Source organism: Triticum urartu, chromosome 2 (genome assembly GCF_003073215.2).
Source record: "Triticum urartu cultivar G1812 chromosome 2, Tu2.1, whole genome shotgun sequence".
In the NCBI taxonomy this organism is placed as follows: domain Eukaryota; kingdom Viridiplantae; phylum Streptophyta; class Magnoliopsida; order Poales; family Poaceae; genus Triticum; species Triticum urartu.
Genome location: NC_053023.1, coordinates 635,339,826 through 635,357,256, shown reverse-complemented (window position 1 = coordinate 635,357,256; position 17,431 = coordinate 635,339,826). Strand labels below are relative to the sequence as shown.

Below are 17,431 nucleotides of genomic sequence, written 5' to 3'. Positions count from 1 at the left end.
CACGATGCGGTGGGTCATGCATTGAGTATATGTATCCATAGCTAGTTATGAGCGAGCATTTTTTAAGATTATATATCCATCAGTTGGATATAAGCAATGCTCTTATTTGTTGATAAACATGGTCAAACCATGTTTGACCAGGGAGGGAGTATTTGTGTCATTTAATTTCCTAGTTGTTACACCAAAATAGGTGTATTAGTCATGTTGGAATGAATGAACATGTGGATTCTAATTCAGGCATGTTAGAATGAATAAACATGTGGATTCTAATTAACATTGGTTGTTTTGTAAGCTTTTTTTCTTTTCGAAAAGGAGGTTGAAACCCAGGTCTTTGTATCACTGCGATGCACACAACCATGCGTCGTCATAAGTTCATTTTGTCAGTAAACATCAATCATGAGCTTGCATAGATATACTTGCAGTTGCAGACTCCTAAGTGTGTGTACACCAGATAGACACTAGCTAGTACCAGGCCAGTAGCTAGAATTGTGCAGGTAACTATTAGTGGGCGGCGTGAGGTGGTGATACTTTGCCCTAGAAAAGAAGCTGCGGTGTCATAGTACTACTGCCGCGGTAAAAGGCGTGCGTGGGTACATCTGCATTTAAATAGCATCCATTCTGCAACTGGAAAACACGCCTGTGCTCTCTGCAATGTGTAAAACCAGCCATTTGAAGCAAGTTGCACCCTCCACATCGGAAAGCAGCACTGGCAATAAGACTCGGACCTAACTCGTAAGTGGATCATGCATGGAAGTAGCATGCCTGGTGAAAGTGCGTTCAGAAAGCAGGGAGCTGAGCTGAGATGAAAATGAAGAAGAGCGCACAGCACAGTACGTGGTACACTTGCATATATGCTCTCCGGCCTACCTGCTTCACCTCTTTCCCATAAATAAGGAGGTGCAAAGAGCTGCAAGTTTAGGTAGAGATTGCTATAAACGGGTTGAAAGGCGAGGCCCCGGACATCCCCAACCATATATATGTGCAACATAGGCGAAAGAGATATGTGTGTGCTCTCTGAAAGGAAGCGATCGCACCACCATTAATGGGATGCGGCAGCTATAGGTTCCATGCAACCAACAATGGCCTACCATTGCGCCAACACTCCTTGAAATGGCATGGAGTGAGGCAAGGACAGCATGCAGACAAAGCACAAGCGATAGCATACAAGTAGTAGCAGAGAGGAAAACTACTACTAGTACTACCTAGACGTGGGGAAATGAGATAGTTACAAATCATCAACTAGAGTACTACCTTTTCTTGTGGGGATCAATAAAGCTAGTAGTACATTATGGAGTGTTAGCGCAATATTTAATACTGTAGCATTTTTTTTGAGAATTAATATAATGCAATTTAGATTATTAAGCATCCATTCCCAGTAGTTCTAGTTTAGTAAGCATGCTTTTTTTAGAATTAATATATATATTTCCATTGTCGAAAAAGAACATTACTCCCTCCGAACCGTCATATGTGTCATGGTTTTAGTTCAAATTTATCATTTAGGATGTGGTGCAGCTATGGTGTAAAACATGGCAACAATAGCATATGCATGCATATACTTACCCTCACCCACTGACCCAGATATCCTTAGCTCTTAGGTACTACTACTAGTACTATCAAGGAGATAACAACAATACTAGTACTAGCAGTAACTCTTTTGCATATGGTTTGCACAGAACTATATGTAGTAGGCCACCGGATAGTTTGCTTGTTTAATAAAGTAGCCAGTGCTCGAACAAGGCAGTCAAGCAATATTCCTTCCACGCCCTCATCCCTAGGAGAATGTTTTTGGGGCCCTTCCAAGTTCTCCCAAGCCCCAAGATACGGCTGCTGGCATGCATGCATGTGACCAGTTTGTGTGACATCCCAGTAAACTAATGAGGGTGATTATACTCTGCAGTCCATGCATGCATGCAGTACAAGGAAATGACACCAAAATCGGTGCAAGAGATGAATCATTAGGTGACAACTTTTTGGTTTGGGCAGGTGAACCGGGGGCTTGTGAATGCCTAACTAGAAACAAAAGCAAATGAGTGAAAAGTTGCTGCATTCTTACCCACTTGACATGAGATAAAGAGGATGGAGGGGGCAGAGATGCAAGGAGCACGATGGTGGGAGAGGGGATAGCATGGCAGTGTACCTTTAGGTTTACAAATATAATTATAGATGGATGGTACAAATGGCCTGCTCAAGGACCTACAGATGGCCATCATATGATATAATAATACCATGTGAGGAGAGAGAAGCAAGTTAAGTTTCTATCTTTCTTTCTTTCTTTCAGGGAGTGGGATGTTTGTCATACGTACTTATTCTCTTGCGCCCATGCCCTCCACTTCTCCTAGCTACCCCCCTCGCTAGTGCTTTTCATGGCTGGAAGATTCTTGGCTCCGGGGCGATGGTGGCGAGACATGACATCTCAGAGCTTTGCCTGCTAGTACAAGAAAAAGGAAGGCAGGGAGAGGTGACAGATAGAAAGACAAGCTTATAAAAATCAGGCAGCAAGATGTACACCAATATAATCAGTTCAACTGGAAATGACACTAAAGGACACATATTATTACATGCTCTAAATACCTCTTCTGATCAACTTTGGATGAGCCTATATATGCATAAACCAACAAGCACAGTAATGAAGAGGAATTTGTAATTGTATATGAAAACCAAGATGATGGTACTTGTACTCATTGTATGTAACATAAGTAACAAATAATATAAGTACAAAGTTACATGCTACCACTACAAACTTGGAAGCCATCGGTCCCCAAACGATCTGCATCTACACACAAAGCTGGAACACCGTGCATGCATGCAGTGCATTGTTGTTACCACCAAACACACTGTAGCTCGGTCCTCTCCCCACTCCTACAGGTCTCCTAAAGTTGGCCCTGCAAACCAGAGAAACCGCACCACCACATGCGCCATGTACGTACTGGATAGGTGGTATGTACCGAGGCCTAGCTAGCTAACTCCAAGCCAGCCTAAAAATAAGCTTCACATGGGCTAGCATATGGTAGCATCCATGGCACCGATCAACAGAGATTAAAATGCTGTGTACTCTGATAGTCTGATGTGTTAGAGCTAGCTAGCCCCCAAGTCGATCACCAAACACAAATGAACGGCTAGAGCACAACTCCAAGGAAGAAGAAGAAGAACAAGAACACCAGAAAGAAAGAAAGAAAGAAAGATATCAAACACCATATCCACCATCTTATTAAACCTTTGTGCCCTATCTCCAGCTGCAGCTTGGAAGCGCATGCATGCACGCACAGCCGACGATGAACTATGCATGCATGGGCGCCGCCGTCCACGTTACCAGGTGCCGCCGCCGCCGATCATGCCGTTCCAGAACCCCGGCGTGTCGGGCTGCCCAACGGGGGTGCCGTTGCCTTGTTGCTCCTTGTTGCCTTGCTCGAACTGATGGTCGCCGCCATCCACGCCTGCGCCAGAACCACCACCGCTCTCACCGCCACCGGCGCCAGAGTTTGCCGTCGGCTTCAAGTCCTCGAACGCGAACAGCAACCTGCCCGACCTGTCCTGCATCCCTTGCATCCCGGCACCGGAGCCGTACCCCGCCATGGAAGCCCCGCCCACCGAACCGTGCGCGTCCAGCGAGAAGCCTAGCAAGCTCTGCGACTGCGGTGGCGCCGGCGCGCGGAACTCCCCGAGCGAGAACCCCGCGGCGCCGTACTCCCCGGGCATCTGCATCGGCATCTGCAGCGGCATATAGCAGCCGGTGCTCCGGAGCAGCTCCATCGCGGAGAGCGCGCCACCGGCACGGGCGCCATTGGCCGCCATTCCGCCGCCGCCCGGGTTGCACATGCTGCTGCTCTCCAGGCTCGGGAACGCCATGTAGTCCGCCTGCGCCTGCATCCCGCCTTGGTGGTGCGGGAACGCGAGGTTCAGGTCGTGCGCTGCGCCCTCGTGCGCCAGCTTCGGGTTCTTGTTCGGCGCCGCCCCGAGCATGGACGAGTTCGCGACGGACGCAGTCGCCGAGGCAGCCGCTGAGGCGCTCGCTGACGCGGACGACGACGAAGAGCGCTTGTTCTTGCGGGAGCCGCCGCCGACGGGGACGTTGCGCAGCGACCCGCCTTCCGTCCAGTACCGGCGGCACGTCTTGCAGAAGTAGCGCGGCTGCTGGAGGCTGTAGTTGTTGTAGTAGCAGAACTTGGTGTTGGTGGAGTTGCACCGGGGACAGTTGATCGCCTTCTCCTTCTGCGGCCGCGGCCGCCGCTCCGTGCTACCCGCTCCAACCCCGGAGGCTGCCACTGCCATGGCCGGCGTCCCGCCCCTCATGGGGCCTCCAGCCCCAGGCGCCGACGACGGGGCCTGCGCCGGTGGATTCGGATTTGAGCCTTGCACCTGCTGGTTCGAGCTTGGTGCTCCCATCAGCATCTCCTCCATTGGCTTCACCAGCCCTAGCCCCTGAGGACACAGACACACACATAGTGCAGCACTTGATCAGTCAGAAGTTGAGAACAAACGATGATCAACACAAGCCCACTACATGCCAAGCTAGCTAACACCTAGAGCAAGCAAGAACAAAGTGAAGAAAGATAACATGTGGTGAGCGAGCATGCAGAGGTCAGGGGGGAGGCTGGGGGGGGTGGGGGCGTCAAGAATCTCTACGGTGCAACTAAGAACCAAGCAAAAGGATACAAAGGGAGATTAGAGGCAGCTAGCAGAGAAAGGCAAAGGAAAAGGTGATAAGGGCCGGGGAAGAAGAAAGGATGAAAGAGAAACACACCACCACACACAAAAAACACAACTTTGCTTGTGCTGTTGTAGGGTTGTGGTACTGCCACACATCACCAGGACATGGCTGCTGCTCTCCTCTTTTGATGCGAGGCAACAAGGAGAGAGAAGAAAAGCTATGAGAAAGGAAGGGGGAGGTGAGGTGAGGAGGGGATAAAAAGGATGATGGTGAGGAAAGGGGGATTAGAAAGAGGGGAAAAGAAAGGTGATGGTGCGTGTTTTCATGGATCAAAAGGGGAGGAGGGCAGCAGAGAGAGGATTAAAGCCGCAGGCCGGGGGCTCACCTTCACCTTCACCTTAAAGCCTATGGAGAAGGGAGAGGGGTCCTGATTGTGTTGCAGATGCATAGATCTACACAAAGCATAACATATAAAGGAAGAACACGACCCAAGAGGACATCCACACAGAGGGAGATCATGCTCCCATCAGAGAAAGCGCGCGCACACCAAGAACCATGTCACAGAGAGGAGGATGAACAGGCCGCGGCGAGATCAAGGAGAAGAGAAGCCAAATTCTCACAAGGAGATTTACCTGGGGCCAGTGGGCTGCATCCATGCGAAGGCTCCAATCGCCAGGCTACCTCCCAAACAATTCTTTCCCCAGAAATCTGAATACCAGGAGGAGGACGACGGCCGGAAGACGAAGAGGAGCTCCTGCGGCTTGCTGAGCTGCTTCTGGTAGATTTCTTGAGCGGATGGAGGGGAGAGAGAGGAGGAAGGCGCTGTGGTTGGGCAGTGAGTGGAATTGTCCCTCCTATGTCCGCCCTTCCCACATACGTTTTGCTCAAATAGCTAGGCCAGTAGTGGATTCCCTCCCCCTTCTTTTTTAATATTTCCGTATGCCTCTCACAGCTACTCCAGCTGCCAGAAGCTCGGTGAGGGGATTGGATTTGGAGCAGATGGATGGATGTGCGACGTACTGTGAGGAAGGAGGGGGAGGAAGGGGGTGGAGAGGTGTTCTTGCTCGATCGGAGGCCGCGAGGAGTCGGCCGGTCGGTCAACCGGCCGGGATTCCATCGACCATTGTAAGGGAAGGCAGGCACCAAGGGAGGAAGCCCAGCTGGGAATGGCGGTTTGGTGGGGGCCTCGCACTCGCACGTGCCGGCGACACGGCCTTCTAAATTCCCTGGGCGTCACTGTTTGGTGCAACCTTTTTTTCCTTTCTTTTCCGTTCTATTACGCGACAGTGCACCTGCCCCTTTGTTTTCAGTCTACAGCGTAATTCGTTTCAACGCCGCACCGACCGAGCTACCCAAGTCATGTTGTCGTCGACACCGGCTACAAAATTTGTCAAGAGTTTTAGCTTTTAAGGCGTGCTCGTGTACGGTTCAAATAATGGCCTTCCATCCGGAACACTTGAATGAAGTGTTGCAGAATATTGCTTCAAAACAAAATGCATGGCAATATATATGCGGACGACCAAGAGACCAAGGAAGAATACCCTGCCATGGCGTAGGACTAGAAGGAAGCTTGGTCGTTTTCTTCATCTTCACTATTAAGCTGAACCTCGACCTGTCTGCACCAAGCTTGACTATCTTCACCTTCACGGCTAGAGAGGATGGGCAAGAAAGAACCTCCCGATCCGAAAAAAACGGTTCGGAGATCTCGCGCACATCCCCAGCCACCACACCCCGTCGGCGGCCTCCAGGAGGCTGGATCTCGGGGATGGCTATGTCCGGGGCGGAGGGAGATGGCTGGAGGCGGCAGGTGGTGCTCGGAGGGTGGCATGAGAGCAGAGGGCGCGGTCGTGGCCACGACGTCGTCACGCGCATCCATGCGCCGGCACAGGGTGAGACGTCCCTTGTCGGTCCTGGCCGCGGCGCTGGCCAAGGCGCCTCCTCCTTCTCACACCCGTACTCGCTCATGCAGCCAGCGGCGGCCGGTGGCATCGGCGCGGCTGCCCGTAACTGCAGTGGTGAGCGCTGCCAGGAGTGTGTATGCAACCACGGAGATCCTAATGCCGCACGTCTCAGCACTTTCTCGTACGTGGCCGCGGAGGTCACAACGAGAAACTGCAACGCCGATGATCTGGATGCGGCCTTCGAGTCAGATGTGAAGCCAGCGCCGGCATGCGACTACGCCGGTGCTGCCGACAACGGCACAACTATGGTGAAGGATGGGTCAGCCTCGAGTGAGGTGGCCATGGAACAATGCACGGGCGTCTATGATCGCAGTACCAGAGGCGACCATGGACGAGGCAGATTTGGACGATGCTGCTTCGTTGTCGTGCGCCAATATGTCGGTGTCGGCGTCTCGGTGTGCGAGAGAGGTGAAGATGATGGTGCCAGCGTTCGCAGAGACGACGACACGCACAACATCGCCGGCAATGGATGCATGGGTAGTCATGGCGGCGGGGGCGGTGGCCTCCGTTGGTCATTGCGGTGGGGGTGGCGGCCCTCGATAACCGCGATAAGGAGATCAGGTGGCACAACAGTGCATATTCAAGTGCGCCGGCATATTTGCAGGCATAGCAGCGGTGGTCGTGTGCGGCACTCGATGCCGGCTCAAAGAAGATTTTCGTCCGGTGCGAGGGTGGCGTCCATCGCACAAGGATGCTCGAGGCGCGAGCGACGGAGTCCTACGCTGGTGAGCAAGGGGCGCAGTGGTGGTTCCCCGTCGACTTCTAGCTCCGGAGCAGCAGCTCCGACGGTATGAAGCATGCTGCAGTGTGACTGGCGCCGGTGTGGAGTAGCAGCAGCCAGTTCCGCACCGAGACATGGGCGCCCACTCGACGGCCGTGAAGGTGGGCGTGGAGTACTGACGAAGGCGACTATATAATGATCTATTATCAAGATGCTGATTGGAACACCGCTTCATGTCCGGGGTGAAAATTCTTGTCTTGACCATTATTGGTCGGGCTCAGCAACGACGAGGGTATACCTTCTTGAAGGCGTTGCTACGGAAGAAGTCGACTTAGTCGTAGGTGTTAATTTCATATCTTGTGATGGTTCGGCTATGATTGCCTTCGTTTTGTGCTCTCCTGAATAATTAATAAAAATGGTTGTATGCATCGCATTGATGCAGAGGCCGGGGGTTTTAACCTCCTTTTCAAAAAAATGTGCCTATCTTTTTATAAGATGACGTTTTTATAAACTCAAAATGTAGCATCAGGCGGATACGGTGGGATATGAAACGTGATGAGCAACACCGGGCCTCTGCATAGCTATGATGCACATAGCCAAAATCAACGGTCTGAATATATGTGCGCCGAGATATCTTTTGTATTCAAAAAAAATAAACAACTACAAATATCCCACAAAACAACCCATCGTCAAAGTTACCACGTTAGCGAGTAGGCGAGATAAAATGTTGATAGGTTTTCCACACCAGCATCATGAGGACCCTAATTTCCCACCACTTGTCAAAGTAAGACCATGTGTTGCTCATCATGACTTCTTCAATTCAAAATTTAGGTTTTTATAATCTTTAACTTTTCATTTAGAATAAGTGGAAGATGGTATCAGGAGAGTCTAATTTTATGTTGGTTTCCTTAGGCTTGCCCACTCTTCCGAATCAAATTTACCTATATTCGATATGAACAAACTTGAGCTAAAGTTGTGGAGTTCAACGATTGGGCCTCGCTTAAGTTGCAATGCTTGTGTGAGTGAAGTTGTGGTCATGCCCCCCCCCCCCCACCAGTACGTGCTCGAGGACTGGTTATTGCAATTCTTTATATTTAAGGAGGGAAACGTGCTCTCCCTCTTTGGTCAGGTCATCCCACTTATGAAATACATTACTGAACTTTATAAAAAATATTTTGGACATGGTGATGGAGCTAATATAAATTTAGCGGATTGGGATATTCCTAAAATTACTAGAGAAGATGTTGAGCTGCTTGTTTAACCTCTTTCCATGGAAAACTTGAATGATTTTTTTCTAGTATTTTTGGGCGCTGGCTAAATGAAATCTCAAGGATTTATTTGATGATATCCATAAGGGTGTGTTGGATACTACTAAATTGAGTTATGACATTATAACTTTGGTTCCTAAAATCAAAGATGCAAAACAAATCCAAAAGATTAGACATATATGTTTTCTGAATGTGAGTTTCAAAATAATTACTGAAGTTCTTACGAAAGGTCAAGCTTGTTGGTAAACCCTATTACTTCACACACTCAAACTGTCTTTGTCAAAGGTGGATACATAATGGAAGGTGTTGTGATTTATGAAGCCTTAAACACTATTTATCATTAAAAAATAGTGCCCTTTTGTTAAGGTTGATTTGAAAAAGCATATGGCAAAATTGAATGACCCTTTGTACACCTACTGTTAAAAGTAAAGGGGTTCCCAATAAATTGTGTGACTAGATTTTGTTTACAATGGGAGGGGGGCATGCGGGAAACAAAGTGAATATGAGATAGGGCCAAACTTCACAACTTGTATAGAACTCAGACAAGGGGATTCTCTTTCCCTACTTCTCTTTGATTTAGCTTTTGATGTTCTTGCCATTTTTATGGAAATGCTAGACAAAATGGAGTAGTTAAAGGTGTGCTTAATGGAGCTCTAGACCATGGAGTTAATATGCTTAAATATGCTAATGGTAAAATTTTATCGCTACAAGATGATGCTGAAAATGCAAAATAAAATTCATTCTTTGTGCTTTTGAACAGATGATGTATGGGCTTACTATTAATTTTCACAAGAGTGAGTTATGCCTGTTTGGGGATAATGTGGATAAAACTGATTTATACCAGGGAAATTATACTTGAAAATTGGGAGTTTTACCTTTGAAGTACCTAGGAATTCATGTTTCCAGTGTTAGAATTAGGAACGTACACTAAACTGTGTGGTGGATAAGATATAAAATAGATGTCGATGTTGGCATGGAAAATGCTTAACATTGCAGGCAGGCCGAGTTTGGTGCAATATTGTCTAAGCAATCTACCTTTATAAATGATGTCTTTCTATCTCATCCAAATTGAGGTGAAGAAGAGAGTCAGTTTATTCATGACTTGGCTTGTTTGTCAAGGTGATAACAACAAGAAAAAATACCACTGGTGAACTGGAATACTTGGTGTAGACCTAATGATCAAGGGGGTTTGGTGATATTAAACCTTGAGATCATGAACAAATCTTTGTTGGCTAATTGGTTGTTGAAATTAGAAACTAAAAGTAAGCTCTGACAAATGATCCTCCTGAACAAAATTATTCATAATGGTTGCCTCTTCGATACTAAATATGATACTAGTGACTGGCATTTCTGGTCCAGTATCATAGAAGTCAAACACATATTTATCAAGAATGCAAAAAATGGTGGGCGATTTCCAGATAGTAGATTTTGGGAACATTGGTGGGTTGATGACAAACCTATTAGAATTTCATATGCTAGACTGCAAAATTTAAGTTTTGATCATAATAGCACTATGGCTGATGCCTTCCAAAATGGATAAGAGGGGTTTATATTAGAAGAACTCTCTGGGAGATACTCTATCTCTTTGGTATAGCCTCAAAATGTGGTGTGAGGAAATTACGATGTCTCATAGTAAGGATTATATTAAGTTGATGTTAACTGATGATGCTCTTTTTACCGTCAAATTGCTTTATATATATCTTGCTATGTATGATTGTGTTTTTCCACACAGAAATCATGGAAAAGTAAAATTCCACCAAAAAATAAAGTTTTTATTTGGTTGACGGTAAAAATAGCATATTAACTAGAGATAATTCGTTCCAAAGAGGTTGGATAGGTCCCCAAAATTGTGTGTTTTGTGGCCAATATTAGAGCATTGAACATTTTTTTTCTTCATATGAGTTGCTAAGCTAATCTGGGGTTTGCTTAAATGTACTTTTAATCTGAATTCTATTCCTAATCATGTCCTTTAGTAGTTGGATAATAAGTTTTCAGAAGAAAAGTAAAAAGTTGGTGTCATTGCTATCTTTTCGACAATTTAGAGATGCAGAAATAATGTTTCTTTTGAAAGAAAGCTAATAAATGATCGAATTGTGCTTATGAGGTTGATATGTCATTGAATAACAAATTGGGAAATTTTGCACAAGAGGAAGGGAAGTCAAAGGGTGTTGATGCAGAGAGCAAAAATCATAGAGCACGTGGCAAGTGAAGTCTGTCGTGCATCACATGGGTGGCGTCACGGGGTACTGCGGATTAGTGGCTGAACTTTCTCAACCGGCAACATCTCTGGTAGGACCACATATCATGTGTCGGTATTGTTCCTAGATGCATCAATTCTCATTTTACTGCTTCGTCCATCTAGCCGTGTTTTAGTTTCACTCTCCAGAATTGTTGTTCCTTTTGTTCATTTTATTGATGATATTGCATTTGGTCTGTAATATAAGTTGGAGTCTGGTGGTTTGATGCCTATTTAGCCGCTTTGCTTCTTAGGATGGAGGATTATGCATTGACTTTTTTGGTGGCTTGTTCTAGTTTTAGGGCCATGTATTCAAACCGTGAGGTTTCTCTTAATGGAAATTGGAGAGGGATGCCTCTGTTTCATAAAATAAGGAGTAGGTGGAAAGCTAAAACAAGTTTATGAGATGATGTGAACGTTGTGTTCTTTGAATTGAAAGTTACAAGGAGTTAAGTATATGCTTTATAATCAATGATGATCTATGCATATGTAACAACCACATTGTGGTTGTTGTATGGAAGTAATGTTGCCTACTACATGCACAACAATATCTTCTAGCATGTGCAACTACCAGATGTAAAATCACACAAATCATAGTACAAAACTGCCGGCTATGTCCTTGGATAATTTTCTTGGCAACTGGCTCAACTCTTTTTGGTCCGTAGGATTTCCAAAACAGAAAGCTCAAGTGTTTTTATAATCCTATAGGATTTGAAAACTACACTATTGTCCTTAAAGAGTAATTGACACAATACATGAAAACCAAAATACATGTAACTAGAGATTTGAGTATATGGAAGTTTCCTCTCAAACAATATGCAAATAAATCATTACAAATAATTCCTAATGATCAAATCACGTCAAACGATCAGGAAACTTCAAACGGTTTGATTTTTTTTAAAACATGAGTTCCTTTGTATCAAAGAAATCTTGGATGTTCTGCAAGGCAAGAAGACAATATACATATGTGTGTAAATACCAACTTTCACCGTACCACATGCACAAGCAAGATTGAAGCATCGTTATCGGAAAATGACAAATTTGTTTGAGGATATAAACGGTGACGCCATTGTGTGTCGTAACAGTTTTTCCTCCCCTAATATCTTATGTGCTTAAGTTTTTGGAAAATGTTAAAAATCTGGCTTCAAATATTTAACGCTAAAAATCTAATGATCGGATTTGCCATGCGAAAACAGATAAAATTGGCATGCTTGTGCATAGGATTTGCCATGTTCTACAGTGAAAATTGTCATGCTGCAACGATTAATTGCCATGCATTCGACCAGGATCCGATGTAACCGAGGGTGTCAGATTTTTTTACCCTAAAAATCAGAGGTGAGATGTATATTAAAGTTAGGTGGTTGAATCCATCCAACGACATACACGTACGTGGGTACAACGTATAGCTTGTAGCTCAATCCACCCATGGCCGGAGAGTCATGATGCATGCATGGCAGGAGAAGACGGTGAGATCGACAGGTCGATCCCGAGAGCTACATGTAGTACCACGAGTGATGGAAGCTGACACCGCACTTCTTGCTCCGGCTGTAACGCTCGCTTCTCAGTTCTCACCAATGATGGCCACGCCCAGCTCGCGCCCCGAGCTGCGTAGTACTTGTGCCGTCGATGGCAAGTGAGGAGTCACCGCTCACGCACAGTGCCCGCGCTCCCGCTGCCTGCCGCTAGTGTGGGCTGGGCTGGTAGTGGAGTCCGTGCCCCACCGCGCGCCATACGCGCGCTGCCACGACGCCGGCGCCGCGCTGAGGCAGAAGTATAATCGCAGAACCCAGCGACGGGCCGGCCCCGCCCGCGCCGACAGGGGAGCGCACGCCGCGCCCGCGAGCGCCGCTGTCCGGCCCCACCCGCCATCGCCATCGCTGGTGCGCCCGCCCGCCGCGAGTTTTTGGACGTCCCGCGCACATCTCGGCTGAAGGGGCGGGCTGGCTTGGCTGCCCCGCGCGCGCGGCCGTTGGCTGGCTAGCAGGGAGGGCGCAGCGTGGGACGCGCGCGTGATGATTGACGAGTACTCTGGAATGATGGTGTCGCTCGCTCGCCGGCCGGTGAGCGAACCGCCGCGTGCCCCACCCGCCCATCATGGGCTGCCGGGCTTGTCGTCACCTCGCGGGTCGCACCCTCCTCCTCCTCCTCTTCTGCTTCGCTTCCCCCCCTCCGTCGTTTTGGAAAGGGCTCGTTCGGCTTGGTTCGATCGAACGTGCCGGCGGCTGAGAAAGTGATGAAAAGTGAGGACGTATGAATGCAGATTGCGGATGAAGATATAAAGGAAACGAGGTTCAATCCTGCGTTGTTCTGTCTCCTTCCGGCTTCCTTTTGTTCGCTTTTGCAAAGCCAAAATCATGGATTGTTCTCGCTCGTGCGCTTCTCGGAGCAGAGCCGGATCGCACATTTCACGGGCGAGGCGACGTAGACAGCGTCGGCGCAGGGGAAAAGGATGTTGTGGTTGGCCCGTGGGTATCTGGGCCGTCTGTTTTTGCCCTGAGCTTTTTTTTTTTTTCGAAATAAGGCTCCCCATTTTCAATACTGAAAATCAGATTTAATAAGGCCAATTCCAACGCGCGATCCCAAACGGACGTTCGCTTTGTCCGGATTCCTTCCGTTTAGGTGTGGGAATGAGGCCGTGTCCGTCCGGATTCGTGGATGTGGCGGACGGACGGGCGCCCAACGCGCGGCCGCATTTCAGCCGCATCTTGTTCGCGTGCATGCAAAAATGAGAAACAAAGGATTTTATAGCCGCGGCGCGGTTCACACTAGTTCACGCCGGCCGACAACACAGCCGGCGGCTTACAGTCTGACGCCGGCAACACAGTCAGCGGCCGGCACACTAGGCAGCCTAGAAAAGAGACAAGTTTTCTCGCCGGCAACAAAGCCAACGGCCGCCACAGGAGCCAGCCTTCAAAAAGACCTGTTTCACGCCGGCAACACAGCCAGTGGTTGGCACACTAGCCAACCTTCAAAAAAGACAAGTTTTCTCGCCGGCAATAAAGCCAGCGGCCGGCACACTAGCCAACCTTCAAAAAGGACCGTCACCGCGGCCGTCATCTCACCTAGATCATGCCGTCGCGGGCGAACATCTTCTTCTGCCGGTTCGTGAACCAAGCCTTCCTCTCCCGTGACATATTGTTCTTGTCGACGATCATGATCGCTAGCGCCATCTCCTTGGCTGTAGTGTCGGCATTGGTGGCCTCAATCTCGAGCTTCTTGAGTTGAGCGACCTCCTCGATGTCAAGCTTCCTCTTCTTCACAACCTTCTCCATGTCAAGCTTCTTCGTTTAAAAATCTAGGTATATCTTCATTTGCTCCTCCCTCCATTTGCTCTTCCTCTCCTCTCGCATTTCCTTTTGGCTCATCATATTCTCCAAAGTTCCTTCCAAGACTATAGAAGACGCATCACGCTTCCTGTCGGACTTCGAGCTTGTCTTGCCGGCCTCTTGAGCACGTCTCCCACATCAGCCTCGGCCGCCTCCTCCTTCTCTCCGCTCTTCTTCCTATGAGCATTGTGTTGGTCCTTGAACTTGGGGCAATCTTTGATGAGCACCCAACAATGTGTGAGAGTGAATGGCTTGTCTTTGTGCCGGGCCTTGAAGGCTTGCAAAGATTGGAATGCCTACACAATTCAAACATGCGGCCAACATGAAAGGACATAAAAATGCATGAAACTTAAATGGCATGCCAACATGAATGGACGCATGATGGAAAAGAGAGGGGTTTATACCAAGTCACCAAGGCCTAGGCCGCTCACGGGACGGGCTTTGACGCTCTCAAGCGCGACACAATATTTGTTGCATTCTTGTTGGATGCCCATCTTTTTTGGATTGAATTGATGCCGCGAGTGCTTGCGAATTGGTAGGGGGCAAACTTTCTTCGCTCATGAAAGTTCTTGTGAACTCTTGTCCAAAACATCACTCCTTTTTGCTCGGCACCTTTGATTGGATCTTGACCGATTTCCTTCCAACTCTCGCAAACCAAAGTGTCCTCGTTTTAGCTATATGATCCCGTGCGAATGCTCTTCCTTCCCTTTTGTGCTTCGGCCTTCTGGGTGAGGTCGTCGATGAAACACAATGGCTTTTGCAAAATGTCGAGCTCGTCCTCCTCATCTTCACAAGACAAGTCATCATCTTCATGCCACGAGTTGCCATGGTCATCCCCATCGGCATCATCATGGTCGCCGAACTGAGAGTCATGATAGGTAGCACGGCCATCCGGGCTTTGGGTCGCGTCGGGATCAAAAAGTTGCTCATGGCCGTCAACGTGGAACGCCTCACCATGGCCCTCAAAGATGACGTTCTACATGAACAAGGAGTAGTACGGGTCGTCGACCGTGGGCGTCCGCGTCGGCGGTGGCATATCACCGAACAACTTGCGGGCACCGACAATGGTAGCCAACTAGAACGACCGGGGCTGCTTCCTTTGCGAGCCGTCTTAACAATGGCCAAGCGCCACTATACCTCGGCGCGATGTTGTGGTCGATGACACCCGCGGGCATAGTCAGTTCGACCACCACACAGTCCAGCGACATAATGAATCGCGTCTGCCCATGGTTGTGCGGCGGAGCACGAAAATCTGGCGTGCCATGTGACACGGACGAGCTTGGCGAACGGTGCTGCGGCGGTCGATGAGCCGACGAGCCCGTGCTGGCTGCGGCCATGGCAACGGCCGAGAGAATGGCGGGTGTGGGGCGGGCCAACCACCCATCATGAGGAGGGTGTGCGCCTTGGAGAAGATGGACTCCTTGTCGTCGATCTCGGCCTGGTGCTGCATCGCACGCCGCAGGGCACACTCGGATGCATACTCATACGTCTCCAACGTATCTATAATTTAGGATTGTTCCATGTTGTTATATTATCATTCTTAGATGTTTTACAATCATTTTATAATCATTTTATATCATTTTTGGTACTAACCAATGGACATAGTGCCAAGTGCCAGTTGCTGTTTTTTGCTTGTTTTGAAATCGCAGGAAATCAATATCAAATGGAGTTCAAATGCAGCGAAACTTTTTGTGGAATTTTTATGGACCAAAAGACACACATTGGGCCGAAGAAGCACTTGGGGGGGGGTGCCCCGAGGGGGCACAACCCACCAGGGCGCGCTTGGGGGCCCAGGCGCGCCCAGGTGGGTTGTGCCCACCTCGGTGGCCTCCCACACCGCCTCTTTGCTCTATAAATACCCCAATATTTTAGAAACCCTAGGGGAGTTGACGAAAATCAATTCCAGCCGCCGCAAATTCCAGAAACCATAGATCCAATGTAGACACCATCACGGAGGGGTTCATCATCCTCTTTGGTGCCTCTCCGATGATGCGTGAGTAGTCTTTTGTAGACCTTCGGGTCCGTAGTTAGTAGCTAGATCGCTTCCTCTCTCTCTTTCTCTTGATTCTCAATACAATGGTCTCTTGGAGATCTATTTGATGTAACTCTTTTTGCGGTGATCAGATCTATGTTTTTATCCATGAAAGTTATTTGAGTCTTTTGATCTCTTATATGCATGATTACTTATAGCCTCATATTTCTTCTTCGAATCTTTGGTTTAGTTAGGCCAACTAGATCGATTTTTCTTGCCATGGGAAGAGGTGCTTGAAGGAAATGTGTCCTAGAGGCAATAATAAAGTTGTTATTTATATTTCCTTATATCATGATAAATGTTTATTATTCATCCTAGAATTGTATTAACCAGAAACTTGATACATGTGTGAATAGATAGACAAACAGAGTGTCCCTAGTATGCCTCTATTTGACTAGCTAGTTAATCAAAGATGGTTAAGTTTCCTAGCCATAGACATGTTTAGTCATTTGATGAACGAGATCACATCACTAGAGAATGATGTGATGGACAAGACCCATCCGTTAGCTTAGCACTATGATCGTTTAGTTTGTTGCTATTGCTTTCTTCATGACTTATACATGTTCCTATGACTATGAGATTATGCAACTCCCGAATACTGGAGGAACACTTAGTGTGCTATCAAACGTCACAACGTAATTGAGTGATTATAAAGATGCTCTACAGGTGTCTCCGATGGTGTTTGTTGAGTTGGCATAGATCGAGATTAGAATTTGTCACTCTGTGTATCGGAGAGGTATCTCTGGGCCCTGTCAGTAATGCTCATCACTATAAGCCTTGCAAGCAATGTGACTAAAGAGTTAATTACGGGGTGATGCATTACGAAACGAGTAAAGAGACTTGCCCGTAACGAGATTGAACTAGGTATGAGGATACCGACGGTCGAATCTCGGGCAAGTAACATACCGATGACAAAGGGAACAACATATGTTATTATGCAGTTTGACCGATAAAGATCTTCGTAGAATATGTAGGAACCAATATGAGCATCCATTTTCCGCTATTGGTTATTGACCGGAAGTGAGTCTCGGTCAAGTCTACATAGTTCTCGAACCTGTAGGGTCCGCACGCTTAATGTTCGATGACGATCGGTATTATGAGTTTATGTGTTTTTGATGTACCAAAGGTAGTTCAGAGTCCTGGATGTGATCACGGATATGACGAGGAGTCTCGAAATGGTCGAGACATAAAGATCGATATAATGAAAGGCTATGTTTGGACAACATAATGGTTCCAGAT

At 47.7% G+C, this 17,431-nt stretch overlaps 1 protein-coding gene across 4 annotated transcripts; it reads right to left on the bottom strand.

The window, feature by feature from the left end:
• Positions 1 to 3,032: 3,032 nt before the first annotated feature.
• On the bottom strand, positions 3,033 to 6,004 carry LOC125539330 (dof zinc finger protein 1-like). Of its 4 annotated transcripts, none has more exons than XM_048702761.1 (2): positions 5,281 to 6,004; positions 3,033 to 4,419 (listed from the first exon to the last, which is right to left on the bottom strand). In XM_048702761.1, the coding sequence occupies exons 1-2, from the start codon at positions 5,302 to 5,304 to the stop codon at positions 3,307 to 3,309; spliced, it is 1,137 nt and encodes a 378-aa protein (XP_048558718.1). In that variant the 5' UTR covers positions 5,305 to 6,004; the 3' UTR covers positions 3,033 to 3,306. The 4 variants fall into 4 exon arrangements, with proteins under 4 accessions (XP_048558718.1, XP_048558719.1, XP_048558720.1 ...); XM_048702762.1 differs by lacking the exon at positions 5,281 to 6,004 and adding an exon at positions 4,742 to 5,243; XM_048702763.1 differs by lacking the exon at positions 5,281 to 6,004 and adding an exon at positions 4,556 to 4,713.
• Positions 6,005 to 17,431: the final 11,427 nt, after the last annotated feature.